The following is a 17,647-nucleotide window of genomic DNA, read 5'->3' on the forward strand; positions in this document are numbered from 1 at the left end:
AAGTAAGAGAAACTTCAGGACAAACTGCCTTTGTAAGAAACACATGCTGCAATTACAGCAACACTTCACAAATAAAAAAATTTAGCCTGTTTTGCCATTTGCTAATACTTGTAATGAATTCCACTGCCATCTCAGAAATGAGAGAGTTGGCAGTAACTATGCATGGCAAACCTGAATTGATACAGAAGGAAAAAATATTATCCCTCACAGTGTCCTCTTCTTTTATCCCCAAGCTTCTGTGCCACACTGCAGCAGCTAAACTAAGCAATGGCCTAATTGGAATTAAAATTCAGATGAACAAGCTAAACCTAAAGAAGCACAGACACATGAACAAATGACCATATGGAGGTAAGGTAGGGCTTATCTTTGGTCATGTATGGAAAACTATAGCAAAAATATCTTTGGCCTTCATCATTAGGAATTATTTGTGGTATTTTCAGAGGGGACTTCAATTGTAGGAGGAGACAATGTCATTTAAAAAAATAATTTTATTTTTTCCGTACTTAGTATTAAAATAATCTGGAATGCAAGTTGAGCTTGACAGAAAGCAGAAACCAGCAGTTCCATCAGTAATATTTAGACACTACTGCAGTTCTTTAAGTTTTGAGAAATTTCATCAATTTTGGATACAAAAGCAAAACTCCCCATACAGTAAGAAATGTAAAATTACAAGTCTAATCTCATCAGGCACAAAACTGAAGTTTCCCTGAGAAGATGTAATTACAAACTAGTGTATAAACTTCATATCACAATATCAGGGTGCTTTAAGAATACAAAAGATTTGAATTCTTTGATACTCCATGCTGAAGACAAAATTTTCAGGAGGATTAATTACATGTAACAGAACTGCAGCAAACAGATCTAAGTAAAATGATAACAGCTGGCTTTGCATATCCCCTTTTGCATAGCTTTTAGATAACTTCTAATGTTATATTCCTGAGATCTTTTAGTATTCAGTATGAAGTGCAGTCCAGCTGCTTTGTACCCCACCCCTTCATCTTTCTCTTCCAGTTAGCATTCATTACATTCATGGAAAAAAAAATTTGAGAATAACCATGAACAACATGCATTTTCTATGCCTTAAAACAGTTTAGCCAAAGAAAGACCATTAATTATACCTTCTAGATAATAAATATTCCAAATAGTTGGCTTTCTTGCTGATTTTGTACCTAAAGCTCCAAACTTCAGTGTGCCACAAGGCATACTCAAGACATGTTTTCTCCCTCTCGTCCATGGACAAGGCAGGGCATGAGCAGCACTAGACCAGCATGGTGAGAGTCCTTATACCCATTATCAGCATCACCACGACTGCTGTAAAACGTTAAAGTATGTAGCAGTAGAGTATCTGTACTTATGTTTCCCAACAGAAGCACACATCTCAGTTCTTTTGCAGATACAGGGCTTTGTGTCGCAAATACTCTTCCAAGCATTTCACTGCAAAAGGGTCGACATCAGTGTCAAACTTATTAGCAAATAAGTGGTGGTTCCGTAGCATCCAGTTCAAGTCTCCTACTCCAAAAACACACACAGAGCGAATGTGAACTCCACTGCATGGTGGGTAGGGAGCACCTTTGGACACATCACCTTCAAAGTACTGCCACTTGACAAACCTGGCCAGGGCATTCATGTCAGAAACGTCGTACTTGTCACTGGAAGAGAACGCGCCTGGGACTTCAGGGATTCTCTGAATTGTTGCCCACAGGTACTCATCTGGGCTGTAAGTATCTTTCGCCCACTCAATGAACTTAAGTATTTTGCTGTTTTCTAGTACATATTCTACAAAGCTCCTGCTAACTACAAAATAGGCACTGCCAGAAAAAACTGGAGTACTGAGAGGTGGTAGTTGTTTGTCTATGCCTGTGTTCTTTATTTTACCATCAATAATCTCATGGTGTTTCTTCCACCTTACTTCTTTATAAACAGGCATTTTTTCTGTTTCCAAGCTGTTTTCACCCTTAAGGGCTTTTAATTTCTCTACTATTTCCTTGTTGGTCTTTATAGGAAAGTCCATACCACATAGATTTATTAGGTATTTCCAGTTTGAACTTCTTCTATGGAGATCTTTCATGCAGTTAATGTCTGCCTGCACTCTGCTCCACGAAGCATATACCACACTCTCTAACTGGCTGGAAATAAAGACATTATCAAAACATGACACTATTCCCTTCACAGCAGCAAAAAAGGATTCTGGAGACTTTTTGTCTACATGAATGCAGTAAAAATTCTGTGGAGCATAGATTGATCTTAGAAGTCTATCAAGCATCTCAATTTTGTGATAAACCACTATTGAGTAAGCAATTGGAAATTCTGCTTCTTCGTTACTGAGAGGTTCCATAATGTATTTCCTAGTCTTGGTGAAGGAGGCACAGTCTGCAGTCATGTTAATATAATCATCTGTTGTTAGTCTGGGGCGCTTCTTAAATGACACTGATAATGCCTCAAGCTGTACCTTTTGTATTTCTTCTATATCCCCCTCAATAATCTTGGTGCAGTTAACATCGCTAATAGGATCTTCTTTTGTTAGCTCCAGATGTCTCCGGTTTAGGAAGTCTTCTTTCTGGTTAACTTTCAAAACTGAAATTATTACTAAGATGAGAGTTAGACCCAAGAAAAGCCTGAAGCGTGAGTTGTAGCAAAACCGTAATTTCCTCTTCAGCATTTCAAATACCAGGTAGCTTTGCAGGGCTAAAAAAAATGTCCTCTTCTCTCTTCATATGAGCTTCAACAGCTTCAGAAAAAAAATTTTGTTTCTCAGGAATTTGGCAAGTTTTTCAGGGAAATGGAAGGAAAAATCCTAAAACAAAATGGAATATGATAGTCATTGTTAGACTAAAAGGTTTCTTAAAAAAATTAGTGATTAATAATTACACTTTTATTTAGTGACAGTAGAAAGCTGAATAGTTCAGCCAAAAATATTCTGTTAAAAATTAAAAATTAATGAATAGATTTTTTATAGAAAAACACTGGGAGAAGCATACAGTTTTCATGAAGCTTCCACAGTACTAAAAACTGAAGTTCAGTAAGAAAACAGAGCTGATTCATCTGCATTTAAAACAAAACTGAAGTCAGATACACTACTGAGAAGCAAGTATTTCTTCTTAATTCGTGCTTTAGAGCTTGACAAGAATGTTTAATGCCCACTTCAGGGTTGACATAGATTTCTTATCATTAAGACTTACCACTCACTTCCTGGATGGCAGTCATGCTTTAGTTCTCACTGGCAAAGAAGTCCCTGCAGCCTTTCAAGATCTTTATGTGAGACAGTCTCTTCAACATCCTTCATATGAGCTTAGAAATACGACCAGGGAAGAGCTGATGAGAAGGGTGAGGGAAAAAAAGTTACTACAGCAGGGCACCTGAGTTTTCAGAGTTGTGAGAAAAACTGTTACTGAATTGCTGAAATAGGTTTATAAGGTAAAAGGCAATACTTACAACCTGTATCTCAAGCTGATTTGTATCAAGTCACTGCAAGTGCACTAATCTAAGTGCACAGCAGTATTGCATTACCATCATTTAAACACAATTGTTTATAATATTCAGCAATTACTTTTATGTGGAGGCATGCTGCAATGCTGGATTGCAACAAGATTTCTAGCCAATTTTATTTTCTACTTTACTGCACATGCACTAGATAATTTTTGTTTGTTAGTTCTGTTACTCTTGAAGTACCTTTTTTTCTGTTTCAGTACCCTGTGAACAGAATCACTGCAGTTGTGCAGCAGCTACAGCTGTAGCTGTTGAGAAAGCTGCACTCTAGAACTGTATCACAGAACTCTGTGTCTTTTTTTCCTTTTTTTTTAAGTACTATCTCATGCAGGTAAAATGATCAAGAACAGGATATCCTTAAATAACTTACACTGCTACTCAGATGCCACTTCTAATCACAAATTCACTGCCTAATAATTTAGTGCAGGTTTAAATTTCAAACCAGCTTCTAATTGCAAAAGCCCACACAGTTTACAGAAAATGTCTTCCAAAACGTAAATCTGTAAGTTTATAAAATATAAAGTACTTGAGAGATACAAGGCTTCTTACACTTTTACTACTTTCAAAAAAAAAAGACAGTGCCTCAGAATAACTTTTTTAATAGCTCGAAGAATAACAGCTACTCATAAAAACTGGGAAGAAACTCTGTTTAAGAAAAATAAGTGTATATTGTGTCCACTGCTCTGTTTTGCCATAGGTTGTTCAGTGTTAAGAATTTCCTTTTCCGCCCTATTTTCTTTAAGCTACCCCAGTATCATTTTAATTGCTAAACTGTGGGCTCTTAAGCTGCTACTTGCAGATCTCAGGTGCATTTAAGAAACTGAGGCATGGCATAACAGAGTTTTTAATCAGTAATGCTGCCCGGGACGCACTACACATTGGTCCACCACTTTGCCCATGACACTGCAAATTGACTGGGGGAAGCAGCAGGTGGGAGGAAGGTGTGGAACACTGCACAAGTGTGTAGCACAGCTATGAGAATCAGGAAGTACTATAGTCAAATATTTTGTATTTCAAGCCAACAGCAGGCAGACACCACAAACTAGACACAAATTTGTCACTAACAACATCATATCACATAGTTTTATTTACTCTGAAGTGTACTTAATTTTCAGAATTACAACTGTAAGTATTTCATCCTGCATTTCTAATTTATTTTAAGGAAGGTAGACATTTGTTCAAAGAGTATTTTTCATGTACAGTGAAATAAAATTGGAAGAAAATTTAAAACTTAAGGAAAGTAGCCCAGTAAGCTAGCATGCAATTACAGCAGAAAGCACAGAGACAGAAATTTTAACAATGAGGTCTTACACTTTTAATTTAAAAAAAATTTTAAAGGAAAATTCCAGAATTCTCTTTCAATTTGCACTGTGGCATTGAACCCAACAACATAATTTAGAAAATGTTTTAATACGCTTTGTAAGTTATCACACACTTTTGTACTTGATGTCCTGCTTGTTTTCACTAGTAAATTTAATCCTCCAAAAATAATATTCATTGCATATTAAATTAACGGAGGAATGAGACTAAATATGTGATAGCGTCCATTGGGTATATAGATTCATAGGATGAAGCATGTGATACTGCTTAACCTTCAATTACTGTATTCTGCCTACAAACTTAAAAATTCAGACTTTTCTAGAACTTAAAGTGTTCTTCAAATAGTTATATTTGTGATACTTTAGCTGATGGACATTGGAATCCTTTCTTTAGGCTCTTGGCACTATTATTTTATCCTATTCTTAGTTTTTATAGGAGCACTAGCATTGAGAAATAACACATACTCAAGAAAATTACCAACCCATCACTGTTCCAGTGGAGGGAGATGATCTTGATTGAAACTGACCACGGCAGTCTTCACCTTCTAAAATTTTCAAAGAATAAAGCTTGCTAAGAAGTTTTTCCTGCTCCCATTTTAGAATACAACTTAGTTGAGTGTAGGATAAAGAATCCCATTCAGAAAGACCTTGTATACCCAGCTGGGTGCAATTCCTCTATTGTTCAGAGCTCAGAATAATCAGAGCCAGCATTTTCATTATACCAAAATGAGAGATCTGCAAACATTTACACATTAACATGGCTCTTATCTTTATGTGGAATTTTTTTCCCTGTAAATTTCTCTCAATGGCATGTTTCTTCCTCAGGCCAATTTTAACAGTAAGTTACTATTTGTTTATGTTCACAATTTCAAAGTCCTAAAATATGATCATATCCCATTCACAAAAGCTGATCTTTACAGGGTAAGATCTGTTGCCTTTCATCTATAATACACCTAACACATTTACTGAGCCTAGAACACTCAACAGTTGAAGACTGCATTCGGTTGAGCTTTTAACATGACTAAAGCTTTAGCTCTGCACAGCCTTAGTGCACACACTAGAGAATTACCTTGTCAGAGGCAGCACTTTCCACTGTGGGAGAGGTGGAGGAAGGTTTGCAAGGCTATGGAGGAAATGCTTTATTTGGCAGCCTTCATTTTGCTCTCAACTGAGGTTCAGTTGCAGAATTTACATACGTGACCCACTTCCTTTTTTTTTTCTGCTTTTTCAAGTAAAAATTTGTATTTCTGAGGCATTGAAAGGGGAAACGTACAGCTGTTGCTGTAGTTGAGGACGTTGGTACAAAGGATGAGTTAGCTGCCCACTTCCCTCTTTCCTGCCAAAATTATTCTTTATTGCTGTCTACAAACCGTATGGTATGACTAAACAAAACCAAGGTAATTTCAGCTTGATTTCTAGCAAACACAAAATTCCATAAGGAACCTAGGACTTCAAAACAAAAACTGCCAAAATCTCCAAAACAAAGGAAAAACCCCCACCAAACAAAACAATTGTGTACCACAGCTTGGAGGGAGACCAGAGCTGGTGTGGAGGTTTTGTGCAGACAGGCTGGACTGGAGCTGCTGGTCCTACAAATGAGGATGCTTGTGAGGGTGCACAGCCAGCACAGGTCATGGCTACTCCAGCAGCCAGGACACCAGCCTCTGGCCCCTGGCACAGCACCACCTCTGCGGCTGCACCGCGCCTCTGCGCTGGCACCGTGATGTGCTGCGGGTGGAAGGAGCAACCCCACTGCCATCTCTGGCACCCACGCATTCAGCCAGGAGGGGTGCAACAACAGATCCAACCAGATGGGCTTTGGGAGCTCTCCAGCCAGTGGGGCCATGAAGATGGATTTGCTGGGAAGTCCTCACACTTTACAAAGACATATCCAGAATGCTTCAAAGCACTCACATCAATTGTAGTTACTACAATTACCATGTTTCCATTCAGATGCAGTTATGCAGAACATTCATTCTGATGAGGAAGTGATTTTCAAAGCAGTAAGCAGCTTGTATAAACACAAACATGCATAAACACAAAGAGAGACTTCGTGGACTGCAGTGTCATCTGCAAAGATCTGCCAGACACAGGAGTCATTTACTCAGCTTTCCATAACACCAAGCAGCACAATCTTGAAAGTAGACATGTCTATAAATGAATCAAAGAACTCATACTTGTTCTGTTAGGTAGTGTTGAGTCTTGGGTCTTAGTGAAAATGAGAACTGATCATAAGCCACGTAGTTGGGCTACCATAAGCCTTTATGGGACTCTTAATTCTGTAATCATATGCAGCAGGGTTTCACGTGGGCACAGTTGTCTGCAACACTCCGTAGGAGTAGATGCTTTTCCCTCAGAGTTGCTCAGGAAAACAATAAAAAAGGGAAAATACACTCCCTTTTTAGAGAAAAAACCCTAACACATTTAAAGTTCTTTGTCAACTTGGAAGACAGCTTTAAACAAAACTCCACACATGACTAGTACTGCTACATCCACCACTACATGGAAATTAAATACTGAGAGTAGCTAAAAGTAGACAACTGTTTTTTTCAGAGCTAAAAAAAAGATGAAAATAAATTCAAACCTCCAGGTTACCTGAAGATACTAAATTCAATTGTTAGGAATCTTACGCTCTAAAATAGTTCTGCTTCAAAAAATAACACTCACATGAACATACACTCTGTGTAGATTGCAAATTGAAAAAGCAGTCAGTTTTACTAGCCTTTCTAGTACTCTCTTATATTACTGTATCACAGAAACCTTCTGCAGAACAGTTCAAAGCCTTATGACTATTTCCAATGTTGTCTGTCCTCAGAGGCCCCACAGACAGAACTAACAGTAAGGAATTTCAGCTAAGGAGAGTAAAGATGTTATGGCAAAGTCATTCAGTGACTTGTTCCTACCTCAAGAAGCCTGTGACTTAGTATGGACAGAAAGATAGGTTTTACCTTAAGGTTACTAACACTGAAAGTATGAATCACAAAACAAAAAATAATGAAATCTTTAAACTAATGTTGGCCAATTTAACATGCTAGAAGAACTGCCCGGTGTTCCTCAAGGTAATTTGTACACTTTGGCTACTTCAAGGTAAAACAGGCACCTAGTTTTTTCACAGTATTCTAAACTAGGACCTATAATCACCAGGAAGAGAGCAGCTGCTACTCTCCTCATGCCCACGTAAAAAATTTTGCTCATTGCTGCCTTGTGACAATGCTGTATTTCTTAACGGTACACACTGACAGTAAAGGTTATCTATAAAACCTGAAGGGAGGCAGAAGTAAAAAGCTGTCAATTTTGAGTACTTGGATCCCTCTTCAAGCGCTACATAGAAAATATTCTGAGATTTTTCTTTAGCCTTATGGAGAAGCTAGCATTTTAAAGCCATGCCTACAGTTATAGTTCATCAGTGAGCTAAAGAATCATTAGTGAACTTCCTGAGATACTCTATCACAGTTTTCCAAGATGAGGTTTCTGTTTGTTTTATTCAGTTCCTTCAACAGCACCACAATTATCCTATGTATAATAATGCTGTATATTACAAAAAGTGGTGTCTCTGGAGCTAAGAAGTAAACCTAACACTGAAAGTTACTTCACTTGTACTACTGGGTAGGATACATTTCTGTAGCACTACATTTTTTCACCTTTTCTAAGACAGAATTCTAGGTTGATAGGTGTTTTCCACTTTCAGGAGTTTATGAACCAGTGTAAAGGGAGAACTTAATTATGTTGAAATCCAAAGCAAAACTGAGAGGGATTATTAAAAAAACAAAATTAACTCTTTTAATAAGGCTGCCAGTGGGTTTTCTAATATGGAAACAAAATTGGAGAGCAGGATTTTGCTCAGTAAACATAATATTTTCAGCAAATAGACTGTAAATCTTTAGCTCGTATGTTTGCCTTGCATCTGGTTTATGTTAAAAAAGAAGGTAGACTTGGCAAAAGTATTAATCAGTTTTTTTAGCAATTTTTGGCTCTTCTGGCCTCAGGAAGTGAGCATTACTCCACACAACTCAAATTCTGTACGAAAGGCATTATGCTGGTAATTGGTATACACTATAGGAAGAATAGCTAATCATTGAGGACAGAAAATATTTTCTTTTGTATACACCTACTTTCAAAAGCAATCTAAGTGATCTCCAACTTGAGCTACAAATACTGCACTATTTTTCACAAAGATTTTTAAGTTGAAAGACAGAAAAGCTAGATTTGTCCCCTCTTCTCTTACTACCATTTCTGACTCTCATTCTGTGGTCAAATACCTCATATTCCATTAAAAATTACATTTAAAATAGCAGACTCCAAAATGGCAATTCCCTCCTGCTGCCACTCCTCCTTTTTCCCACAAAGAAGTCCACTTTTCTCAGCAACGCTGAAAGAAGGCAAAGTGCCAGAGCACAACTGAGTCTCCTGTCAGCCTTCTTTCTCAGTCCTCTCACCCAACCTGGGCCACAAAAAACTATTTAAAGCCTTCTAAACAGCTTTTTTTTTTTTTTTTTTTTTTTAAATTCTGACCGAAAAGAACTTTTTTTCAGGGTTTTCCCAGTTACACTGAGTTAGAGAGAGAGAGAGAAAGCACCACAACCTACGACTGCAACACCTCAGGAGCATCATGAATCCTAAACCCTGTTATGGCTCGCAGATTTCCCACCAAGCCGACAGCCTGCCCGGGTTCCCTGCATGCACTGCCGCGGGAAAAGGCGAGCGGAGGAGGGTCCGAAGGGAGACTGGCAGAAAGCGGGGAAACAAAACGAACAAAGAAAAAAGAATGTGACAGGGAAAAAGCAAGGGAAGGGCGAAAGCGAAATAAGAAGAACGGGGGAAAGAAAGAAGAAGAAGGACATAAGAGGAACCAAAATAAGAGGGGAGAGGGAAGTTGGGGGGGGGGGGGGGGGGGAGTGGGGAGAGAGAGGAAGGGATGGAGGTAGAGAAAGGGAAAGGGGTAAGGAAAGAAAAAAGAGGTGGGGGAAAAAAGAAGGAAAGAAGGGGGGGGGGAAAGGACAGAGACACAACAGATGCGTCTCCCTGCCCTCCAGTGCAGCACCTGCCCGACGATACGGCGGCTCCTGGAGTAATACTGCGAGTCTCCGCAGGGTACGGCGCCCGGGAAGAGCGATGCTCCAGACCAGCCCGCACTGCCGCCCGCTCCGGGACCGCTCCCGGTACGCCCACAGCGCCAGGTGCGGAGCAGCCCAGGGGCAGGCACGGAGCCCGGCCACCTCCCCGGCGGGCGCGGCCCCGGCCGGACTCCGGCTGCTGCCCTGGGCTGCGGTCCCCGCCCGGCCCCGCGCCCCTCCCGGCACCCCCGCGCGGGTCCTGCCGGCCCGGCCCTCCGCGGCGCCGCGGCCGCGCCCAGCCTCCCGCCCCTGCCTCCCCGCCTGGCCCCGGGCTCACCCACACGGAGCCCTCGGCAGCGCTTGTTTGTCCTTTTGGTTGCTTTCTTCAACGCTGTGGTACCGGTAACGTTGGAACAACTCCTCTGCGGCTCATGGGATCGAAGGGCTGTCTCGTGTTCCCAGCCCCAAACGACTGCGCACCCAGCGGCGCTGGGGGCCGGGTGCCCGGGGGCGCTGGGCGGGCTCGGGGTGGTTGTAGCAGCCTGGCTGAGCGAGGAGCCGGCGGGAACGGGGCTCCTGCGGCCGCACTGCGCAGCCCGAGAGTCGCCTGGTGCTGCATGTGGGCTTACAAGAGCTCTGCGAGGGAACATGGAGCGACGGAAGAGAGGGTGGGGGGAAAGGGGAGCAGATATGACTGGGAAGTGGTGCACGAAACTTGCAGCGGTGAAGAGTAAGACGTGTCTAGGCAGAGTGTGAAGACTCAGATTTCTTGTTCGCTTTGTCACTTCAAATATCTGTCGGACGATAAACATAGTCCACAGGGTTTGGAGAGCTGTGAAAGATGAAGGTGGAGCTTAGGGGAAAGCCCCTTATTATTTTAACGAAGTACTTTGAAAGAAAACAGAAAATTAAATTTCAAGGAAACAGAAAGTTCAAAGAGAGCGTGTGCCTCATTGAAAAACCCCAAATAGTGCAGCCTGCAGCAGCTTGAACAGTCTTATAGAACTCCCCAAAAATCCTTACGCATCAGCATTATTTGACGTGTAGCTTTATTTGGCAGCTGGGGACACACTTAATGGAATTGTCTCCTGGCCATTTCTCATTGCAGTCGTGAGATTGTACTGAGAGGTCTCGCATCTGCACTGATCAAGAGACTGGAAGCTAACAAGAAAATGAGATAGCTTTCTAGGCTCTTACTAGTACACACTCCCAGCAGAAGAGGGAATTGTGTCCACCCATCAGATCCATCCACATGGGTCAGACAGCTTATTTTAGGAATGGACTGCCAAGATCTCAAATTTTCATCATCATGTTGTCAAGATAATGTTTAATGTGTACATATATATATATATATATATATGTATATGCATGCTGGGTAAAGAATTAAAAAGTGTGTAAAGAATTAAAAATTAAAGTGTGTAGCTGTATGCCAGCTTGACAGTTCTCCATTTTTTCCCTTTTCCTGACAGACGGGAGTGGGGGGAAAGCTGGTTTTCTACTGTGTCTATTATTTACAGGCTTGAATTTCTTGTTCACTTCTGATTGTTCATGGAGGACCACACCAAAAAGGCCTTTTATCTGTAAATCCAGCACAGGATGATAAGAGAAGTTTCTAGCAGGTGACAGAAATCTAGGGGAGGGGGCAAGATTTCCTATTAGTTTTCCCCATGAAGAGTAATGTTTTACAATTACTCATAATTTATGATTATAGGCAATGACTGTCTTTTGTTTGTGTTCCATGTAAATGAGAAAAATAAATCATAACATAAATAAATTTGAGTATCTGTTTTCTTGCTAAACTGCCTGCAAAAGATCACAGTATTGCAATTGCAGTACAAGCAGTAGAGCTGAACACCAGTATTCTTAAGAGAATGAATTGGGTAAGCTTTAGGGGCAGATGTTTGCTCTCACTGTTTTCCATCCACCCTGCCCAAATTACTTAAAGAGCTACAGATGCAAAGGTGTCTGATGCAAAACCTCCAACTAGAGTTGCTATGTATTGGTGCAATAACAAAGTACTGTCTAACAAATACTTCCTATGGAGAGAAAATAAAAAAGGGCATTTAAGTCATTACTGCATGTAATGATTTCAGGTAGAGGACTGAAGTTAAGAAGTCTGTTATTCTCTGGTTTTGGCACAAGTAAAATATGGAGTTCATTGACATAATTACAGAGGTTGTGATCCTTGGCTGACCATGCTGGCAGAGACCCATCATGTTTTTAGTGCAGCTTTGTGACATTTCAAGAACTGTGTTTCACGTATGTTTCTATTTATGGATAGTTTTTGTTAGCTGTTCCTGAAAAAAAAATGATGAAATGGGTTTGTGCCTGGTTTTTACTCTTCCAACCTTGAGTCTGGAATATGAAGATGACAGGGTCCACAAGCTGCACTTTCTTCCATGTGATGGGCCAGTGACAGATGTATGTAGGGCAGCAAAGGAAAAAAAGTATGTTTTCCCAATTTGGAATTACTGACAGATAAAACAATAGAAAAAGTGGAACTTAGAGGCAAAATAAAGACAAAAGTGAACAAAAAGCAAGTTACAAATATGGGAAATTTAAAATACATAAATTATTTTTCTGTGAATTTTGATTGGTTTGAATGAAATCAGTTTGCACATGAATATTTGATTGATGAGGTAAGACTAACAATCCAGTGAGAACAAGGACATACAAACAACCTTGAGAAAGTTTCAAAAATAGTTTTCTGTGCATGGCTAAACTTACATAGTTAGGGTGCAGGAGAATACAGCTTAAATGAATTTTGAATAAGGAGCACAGCTGTCTCACAGATATGCTTTCTAATTTGATATTAGTATCTCATTTGTAATTTGACAGCTGCCTCCAGGATTTTAGGCTTTTTATTGGAAAACATCAAGTATACAAAATGTTTCTAAATACCTTAGATTTTTTATGCTATGTAAAAAGTTTGAGTGGTAGGGAATTTTTTAAACCTCATGCTTACTGCTAATTCTTGTAAGTTTACTAGTTTTAAGGAAGTAAAGTTTCCATTTTCTTGATAGCATTTTGTAATAAGACCTTCCCTACTAACCTTTGTAAAAAATTACTTGTCTTAATTTTTCTGTCATGTAAGTGTAACCCGGATATCTATTTCTTCTGATAATTCAGACCTAACATTAGAAAGAGGCAAGGTCCTAATATCTATCCACAGACAGACAGAGGACCCTAACCTCAGTTTTGAATCCTGCTAGGGCATGAAGGTTTCTTCATAAAGAGAGTGTGATCTTACTGCATTAGCCTTCTCTAAGGAAAGAGTTGCTTCAATCCAGGAGTTTTTATTATCTTCTCCATAAATGTCCCTAGCAACATTTACCTTTGTTGTAAAGTTTATGAGACATAATGTTCTTGTCCTAGATTCCCAATTCTGCTTGCTCTGTACCTGAGTAGGGGAAAAAAGTAATCTTCAATTTGGAGACGAACTCTTGAAGGCTGAGCCTCCACATAAATTGGGGGTGGGGCGGAGTGTGCCAAAAATGCGAACACTGTGTGCTGAAGTAAAAGGTCCAAAGAAGATGATTGCAGCTGCCAAAACCATTTAAACAAAAAATATTGTCTGACAGAAGGAAGACATGTCAATCCATTTATCTTGGTTTGAAAATAAAGAAAAGCATGTCTGAAGCACATTGTAGTGTGCTTTTCTTTGGAACAAAATGTCTATTGATGTGGGTCATTATTAATTTGTAGGGACAAGAGGGGCTCATGCTTAAAGTTCATTGGGGAAGGTCATGTTTTCTTCCTCAGACTATGTGTAATGCATATTGAAAATACTATTTCACTTTATTTGTTGTGTGCTTACACAGAATTCTGATACTGTTTGAGAGGCAAATTTTTCAGGTAAGTTTAAAATAAGTTTAATATGAATAGACTATGTCAGTACTGCATGATCAAGGACATGCTAGGACAAATTTCTTCCAAGACACTAGTTGGTTACCACTAATTACAGAATCAAAAATAATATGGAGTGGATTGCAACCCTGAGTTGCCAAAATTACTGTAAAACATACACTGGGTAAAATAGAGGCCTCTTGTCTTACCACTGTGGTGGATTTGACCTTGGCTTGCTGCCAGATGCCTACCCAGCTCTCTTAATTTTCTTTCTTCACAGAATAGGATTAGAAAATAAGATGGAAAAGCTCATGGATTGGAACAAAGCCAGAGAGATTACTCACCTGTTACCATCATGGTCAAAACAGACTCAACATGGGAAAGATTAATTTACTGTCAATTAAAAGTAGAGTGCAATGGTGAGAGGGGAAAAAAAAGGACAAAACTAAAACCACCTTCCCCTTAGTCACTCTGGCTTCTTCTCAGGTTCAGCTTCACCCCTTCATTTCTTACTCTTCCTACTTATTTCCTCCTGAGTGCTGCAGGGGCATGAAGAATGATGATTGTCAATGTCAGTCCCATAACTGCTCCTCTCTGCCAGTCCTTCATCCTGGTGCTGGTTTTCCCTTTCATGTCCTTCACAAACTGCTCTAGTGTGGGTCCTTTCAATGGACTACTGTCCTTCAGGGACAGACTACTGCAGCATGGGTTCCTGCCCCAGGTAGCTGCTCCTGCTGTGAGCCTCCTCCTGAATGAGCTTTCTACTGTCTACAGCTTTCTCCAAAACACACACCCAGCTGCTCCTTGTGAGATCTTCCATGGGTTGCCTGTGGTTATCTGTTCAACTGTGGTCATCCATGGGGTGCAGGGGGACAACCTGCTTCTCTATGTTCTTCTCCAGGGCCTGCAGAGGAACCTCTGCTCCAGCATCTGAAGCACCTCCCCCCCGTCCCGCTTCATTGCTGGCACTGGCGTCCATCGGGCTAATTTTCCCATATTTTTCTCACTCTTCTCTTTCACAGCTGCTGTAGATTGGTTGTTGCACTTTTTGAAATATGTTATCACAGAGGTGCCAGCAGTGTCACTGACAGGTTCAGCGTTAGATAGCAGTGGGTCCATCTTGGAACTGTAAGGAACAAGCTGTGTCCCATACAGGGCATCTCCTGAACTGTTCTTGCAGAGGCCTCCCACCTCTTCCCACCAACTTTGTCAAATAAACCAAATTGAACCACTTGGATTATTTTTTGTTACTCTGATCCAGTTAAGAAGTATGACTTGCTGATTTCACTGAAAAAGGTGAGAAGCAAGCCAGCTGCTACCATGACTGTTGAGGGAATTAATAACTCCTCCTGCAGACTGCTTTGGCAAGAGTGGTGAAAGCTCATCCTGGTATAGCCTGGCAAAGACAGTATTTTAAGCAGAAGGGGAATCAGTCAAGGTCCTCCTAAGACACTAACAAATGAGTTTTTCAAATGAGAAAAACTTCAACCCTCTGAACTATTTCAAATTTTATTTATCAAAATTATAATTTGTCTTAGAAAGTCCCCTCTCCCAAAGTAATAATAAATCACTACTGATATTATGTATATAACTATAAATAAGTACATACATATATGCAGATCTATGTGTATGTATATATCAGGAATTCTGAACTAATGTTTGAATTGGTTTAACTTGTTCTCTACACTTTTGAAACATTTCACAAATTTCAGAGCTTGGTCTCACAATTGCATACAGGTGGTCCAAGTGCAGACTTCTGAAAGGACTGCAGACTGTGTATCCGCAGTGGTCTGCTCAAGCCCTTCCTTTGAGTGTCTGTTGATGGTTTCACAAGTCAGTTTTTCCAGAGAAGTTTGTTTCATTTTTCTTTCTTTGCTTTATTGAAGCTGATGCCTTGGGTTTTAGCTTTAAAATTTTTCAGATTCTGTGCTGCTTAGGTGTGTAGCTCTGAGCTTCATATTAAGTGTTAGTAAGTTCTCTTCACAAGGTAGGTAGACAAAACAATCCCTTTCCAGCTTGAGACCAAGGACAGCCATTAAAAGTTTCAGGCCCAAAAGGTATAAACAACAGAGCACTGAAGATAGGGACAAGGAGGATGGAACTTCATAACCTGAAGCTGTAATTAGACAATTAACTATAATATGCAAATGGACCAAAAAAAAGGTGTGAAACTTTGTGACTGGTCATCCATTTCCATGACCATTCTGGGTCCATCTTGGGTGTAGCCCTGGCCAGGCTCTTGTACTGCCCAAGGTGTATCCATTGAGGCCTTCTAATAAATACCTACTTTATTCCTTTAACTCTGTCTAGTCTCTGTTCCAGGTTCAGCCTTTCAAGGCATCAAAGCTGTTGTTACAGCTGCATGGTGCGTTAATCTTGACTGGATGCCAGGTGCCCACCAAAGCTGCTCTATTGCTCCCTTCCTTAGCTGGACAGGGGAGAGAAAATATTAAAAAGCTTGTAGGTCAAAGAAGGGCAGGGAGACATTGCTCAGTAAGTACTGTCACAGGCAAAACGCACCCAACTTGAGGAAATAAGTTTATTACTGATCAAATCAGAGTAATGTAATGTTAATGAGAAATAAAACTAAATCTAAAAAACACCTTTCCCCTTACCTTCTTCCCATGATCAAATTCACTCCTGATTTTCTCTTCCCTCTGCAAGTGAGACAGGGAACAAGGAATGGAGGCTGTGGTCAGTTCATGTGTTGTTTCTGCCAGATTCCTCAAAGTCCGTCCCTGCTCCATTGTGGGGTCCCTGCCATGGGAGACGGTCCTCCATAAACTTCTCCATCGTGAGTACCTCCACGATCTGCAGTTCTTTACGAACTGCCCCAGCATAGGTCCCTTCCACAGAGCGCAGTCCTTCAGGAACAGACTGCTCCATTGTGGGCCACCTGTGGGGTCCCAAGTCCTGCCAACAAACTTGCTCCAGTGTGGGTTTCTTTCCATGGGGTCACAGCCTCCTTCAGGCATCCACGTGCTCTGGTGTGGGATTCTCCATGGGCAGTAGGTGAGTATTTGCTCCACCATGGGCTTCCATGGGCTGCAGGGGCACAGCTGCTTCACTGTTGGTATAAGATCTATAGTTAATATGATTTCATGTTATATATAGTCTGGTGTTGCTACTTGTAGACAGGAGAAAAAAAAAAAAATCTGTATCAACACTTTTTTCCAGCATATCCAAACATAAATGTTAGCTTAGGACCATGAACCTAAAGTTCCTTTAAATGGTATTTGTAAATTCTGTAAAAAATGCAGTATTTTTGTTATTTCTGGATTCTTTTTTTCAGTTAGACTTTCATTGTATGCACTGTATGTTATCTATTGTTATGGGTTCCTTTTTTATAGCAGGGTTGCTCGACTGGCATCAGCCGAAATCAAGATTTCAATTTTAAGGATATTTTTTACTAAAACTTTTTGTGCAGGAAACAGAATGCCTTCTCTGTCCCTCTGGCAGTCAGTTTCCATATAACATGTTCATATAAGTAATGTATATGTGATTCCTGAGAAACTGCATGGAAGGATGAAATCTGAACACATGAATTTTCCAGTACTCCCATGGGAGTTCTTTTGTATCATGTCAATTGTGGATAAAATTCATATTCTGATATTTTCCATCCCTGGACTAGGTGCTCCATTCCCTAAGGAAATAATAAACTGTGTATTTCCTAGTGTTGAGAATTGTTAGGATTAATAGCCTTGCATAGCACTTGAAGCTAAGGTACTTGAGGCCTTAGGGTGCAAGACCTCTCTGAGAGTAAACCTTTTGATAAAGCTAATGCAACCACCAAACTAAATAAAAGTGGCAGATGCAACCAGAATGAAGCTAGGAACCAAGGAAACATTTCTAAGAGAACATGGTAATTTTTCAGACAAATGTCAGCCCAGCAACCAAAGTATAGCTGGGGTGTGTGGTCTGGAATGAGGGTCCCTCCTTGGA

The 17,647-nt window shown here is 40.4% G+C and overlaps 1 protein-coding gene across 4 annotated transcripts; it reads right to left on the reverse strand.

Moving 5' to 3' along the window:
- Window positions 1–470: 470 nt before the first annotated feature.
- GCNT1 (glucosaminyl (N-acetyl) transferase 1) lies at window positions 471–10,722 on the reverse strand. 4 transcript variants are annotated; one of them, XM_071424904.1, is made up of 3 exons: window positions 10,197–10,722; window positions 3,180–3,312; window positions 471–2,794 (listed from the first exon to the last, which is right to left on the reverse strand). In XM_071424904.1, the coding sequence occupies exon 3, from the start codon at window positions 2,657–2,659 to the stop codon at window positions 1,379–1,381; it is 1,281 nt and encodes a 426-aa protein (XP_071281005.1). In that variant the 5' UTR covers window positions 2,660–2,794; window positions 3,180–3,312; window positions 10,197–10,722; the 3' UTR covers window positions 471–1,378. The 4 variants fall into 4 exon arrangements, with proteins under 4 accessions (XP_071281005.1, XP_071281006.1, XP_071281007.1 ...); XM_071424905.1 differs by lacking the exon at window positions 10,197–10,722 and adding an exon at window positions 9,847–10,102; XM_071424906.1 differs by lacking the exon at window positions 10,197–10,722 and adding an exon at window positions 5,875–6,012.
- Window positions 10,723–17,647: the final 6,925 nt, after the last annotated feature.

This window comes from Agelaius tricolor, unplaced genomic scaffold, assembly GCF_023055355.1.
Source record: "Agelaius tricolor isolate 1412-34295 unplaced genomic scaffold, bAgeTri1.0.p SCAF_4, whole genome shotgun sequence".
Classification (NCBI taxonomy): domain Eukaryota; kingdom Metazoa; phylum Chordata; class Aves; order Passeriformes; family Icteridae; genus Agelaius; species Agelaius tricolor.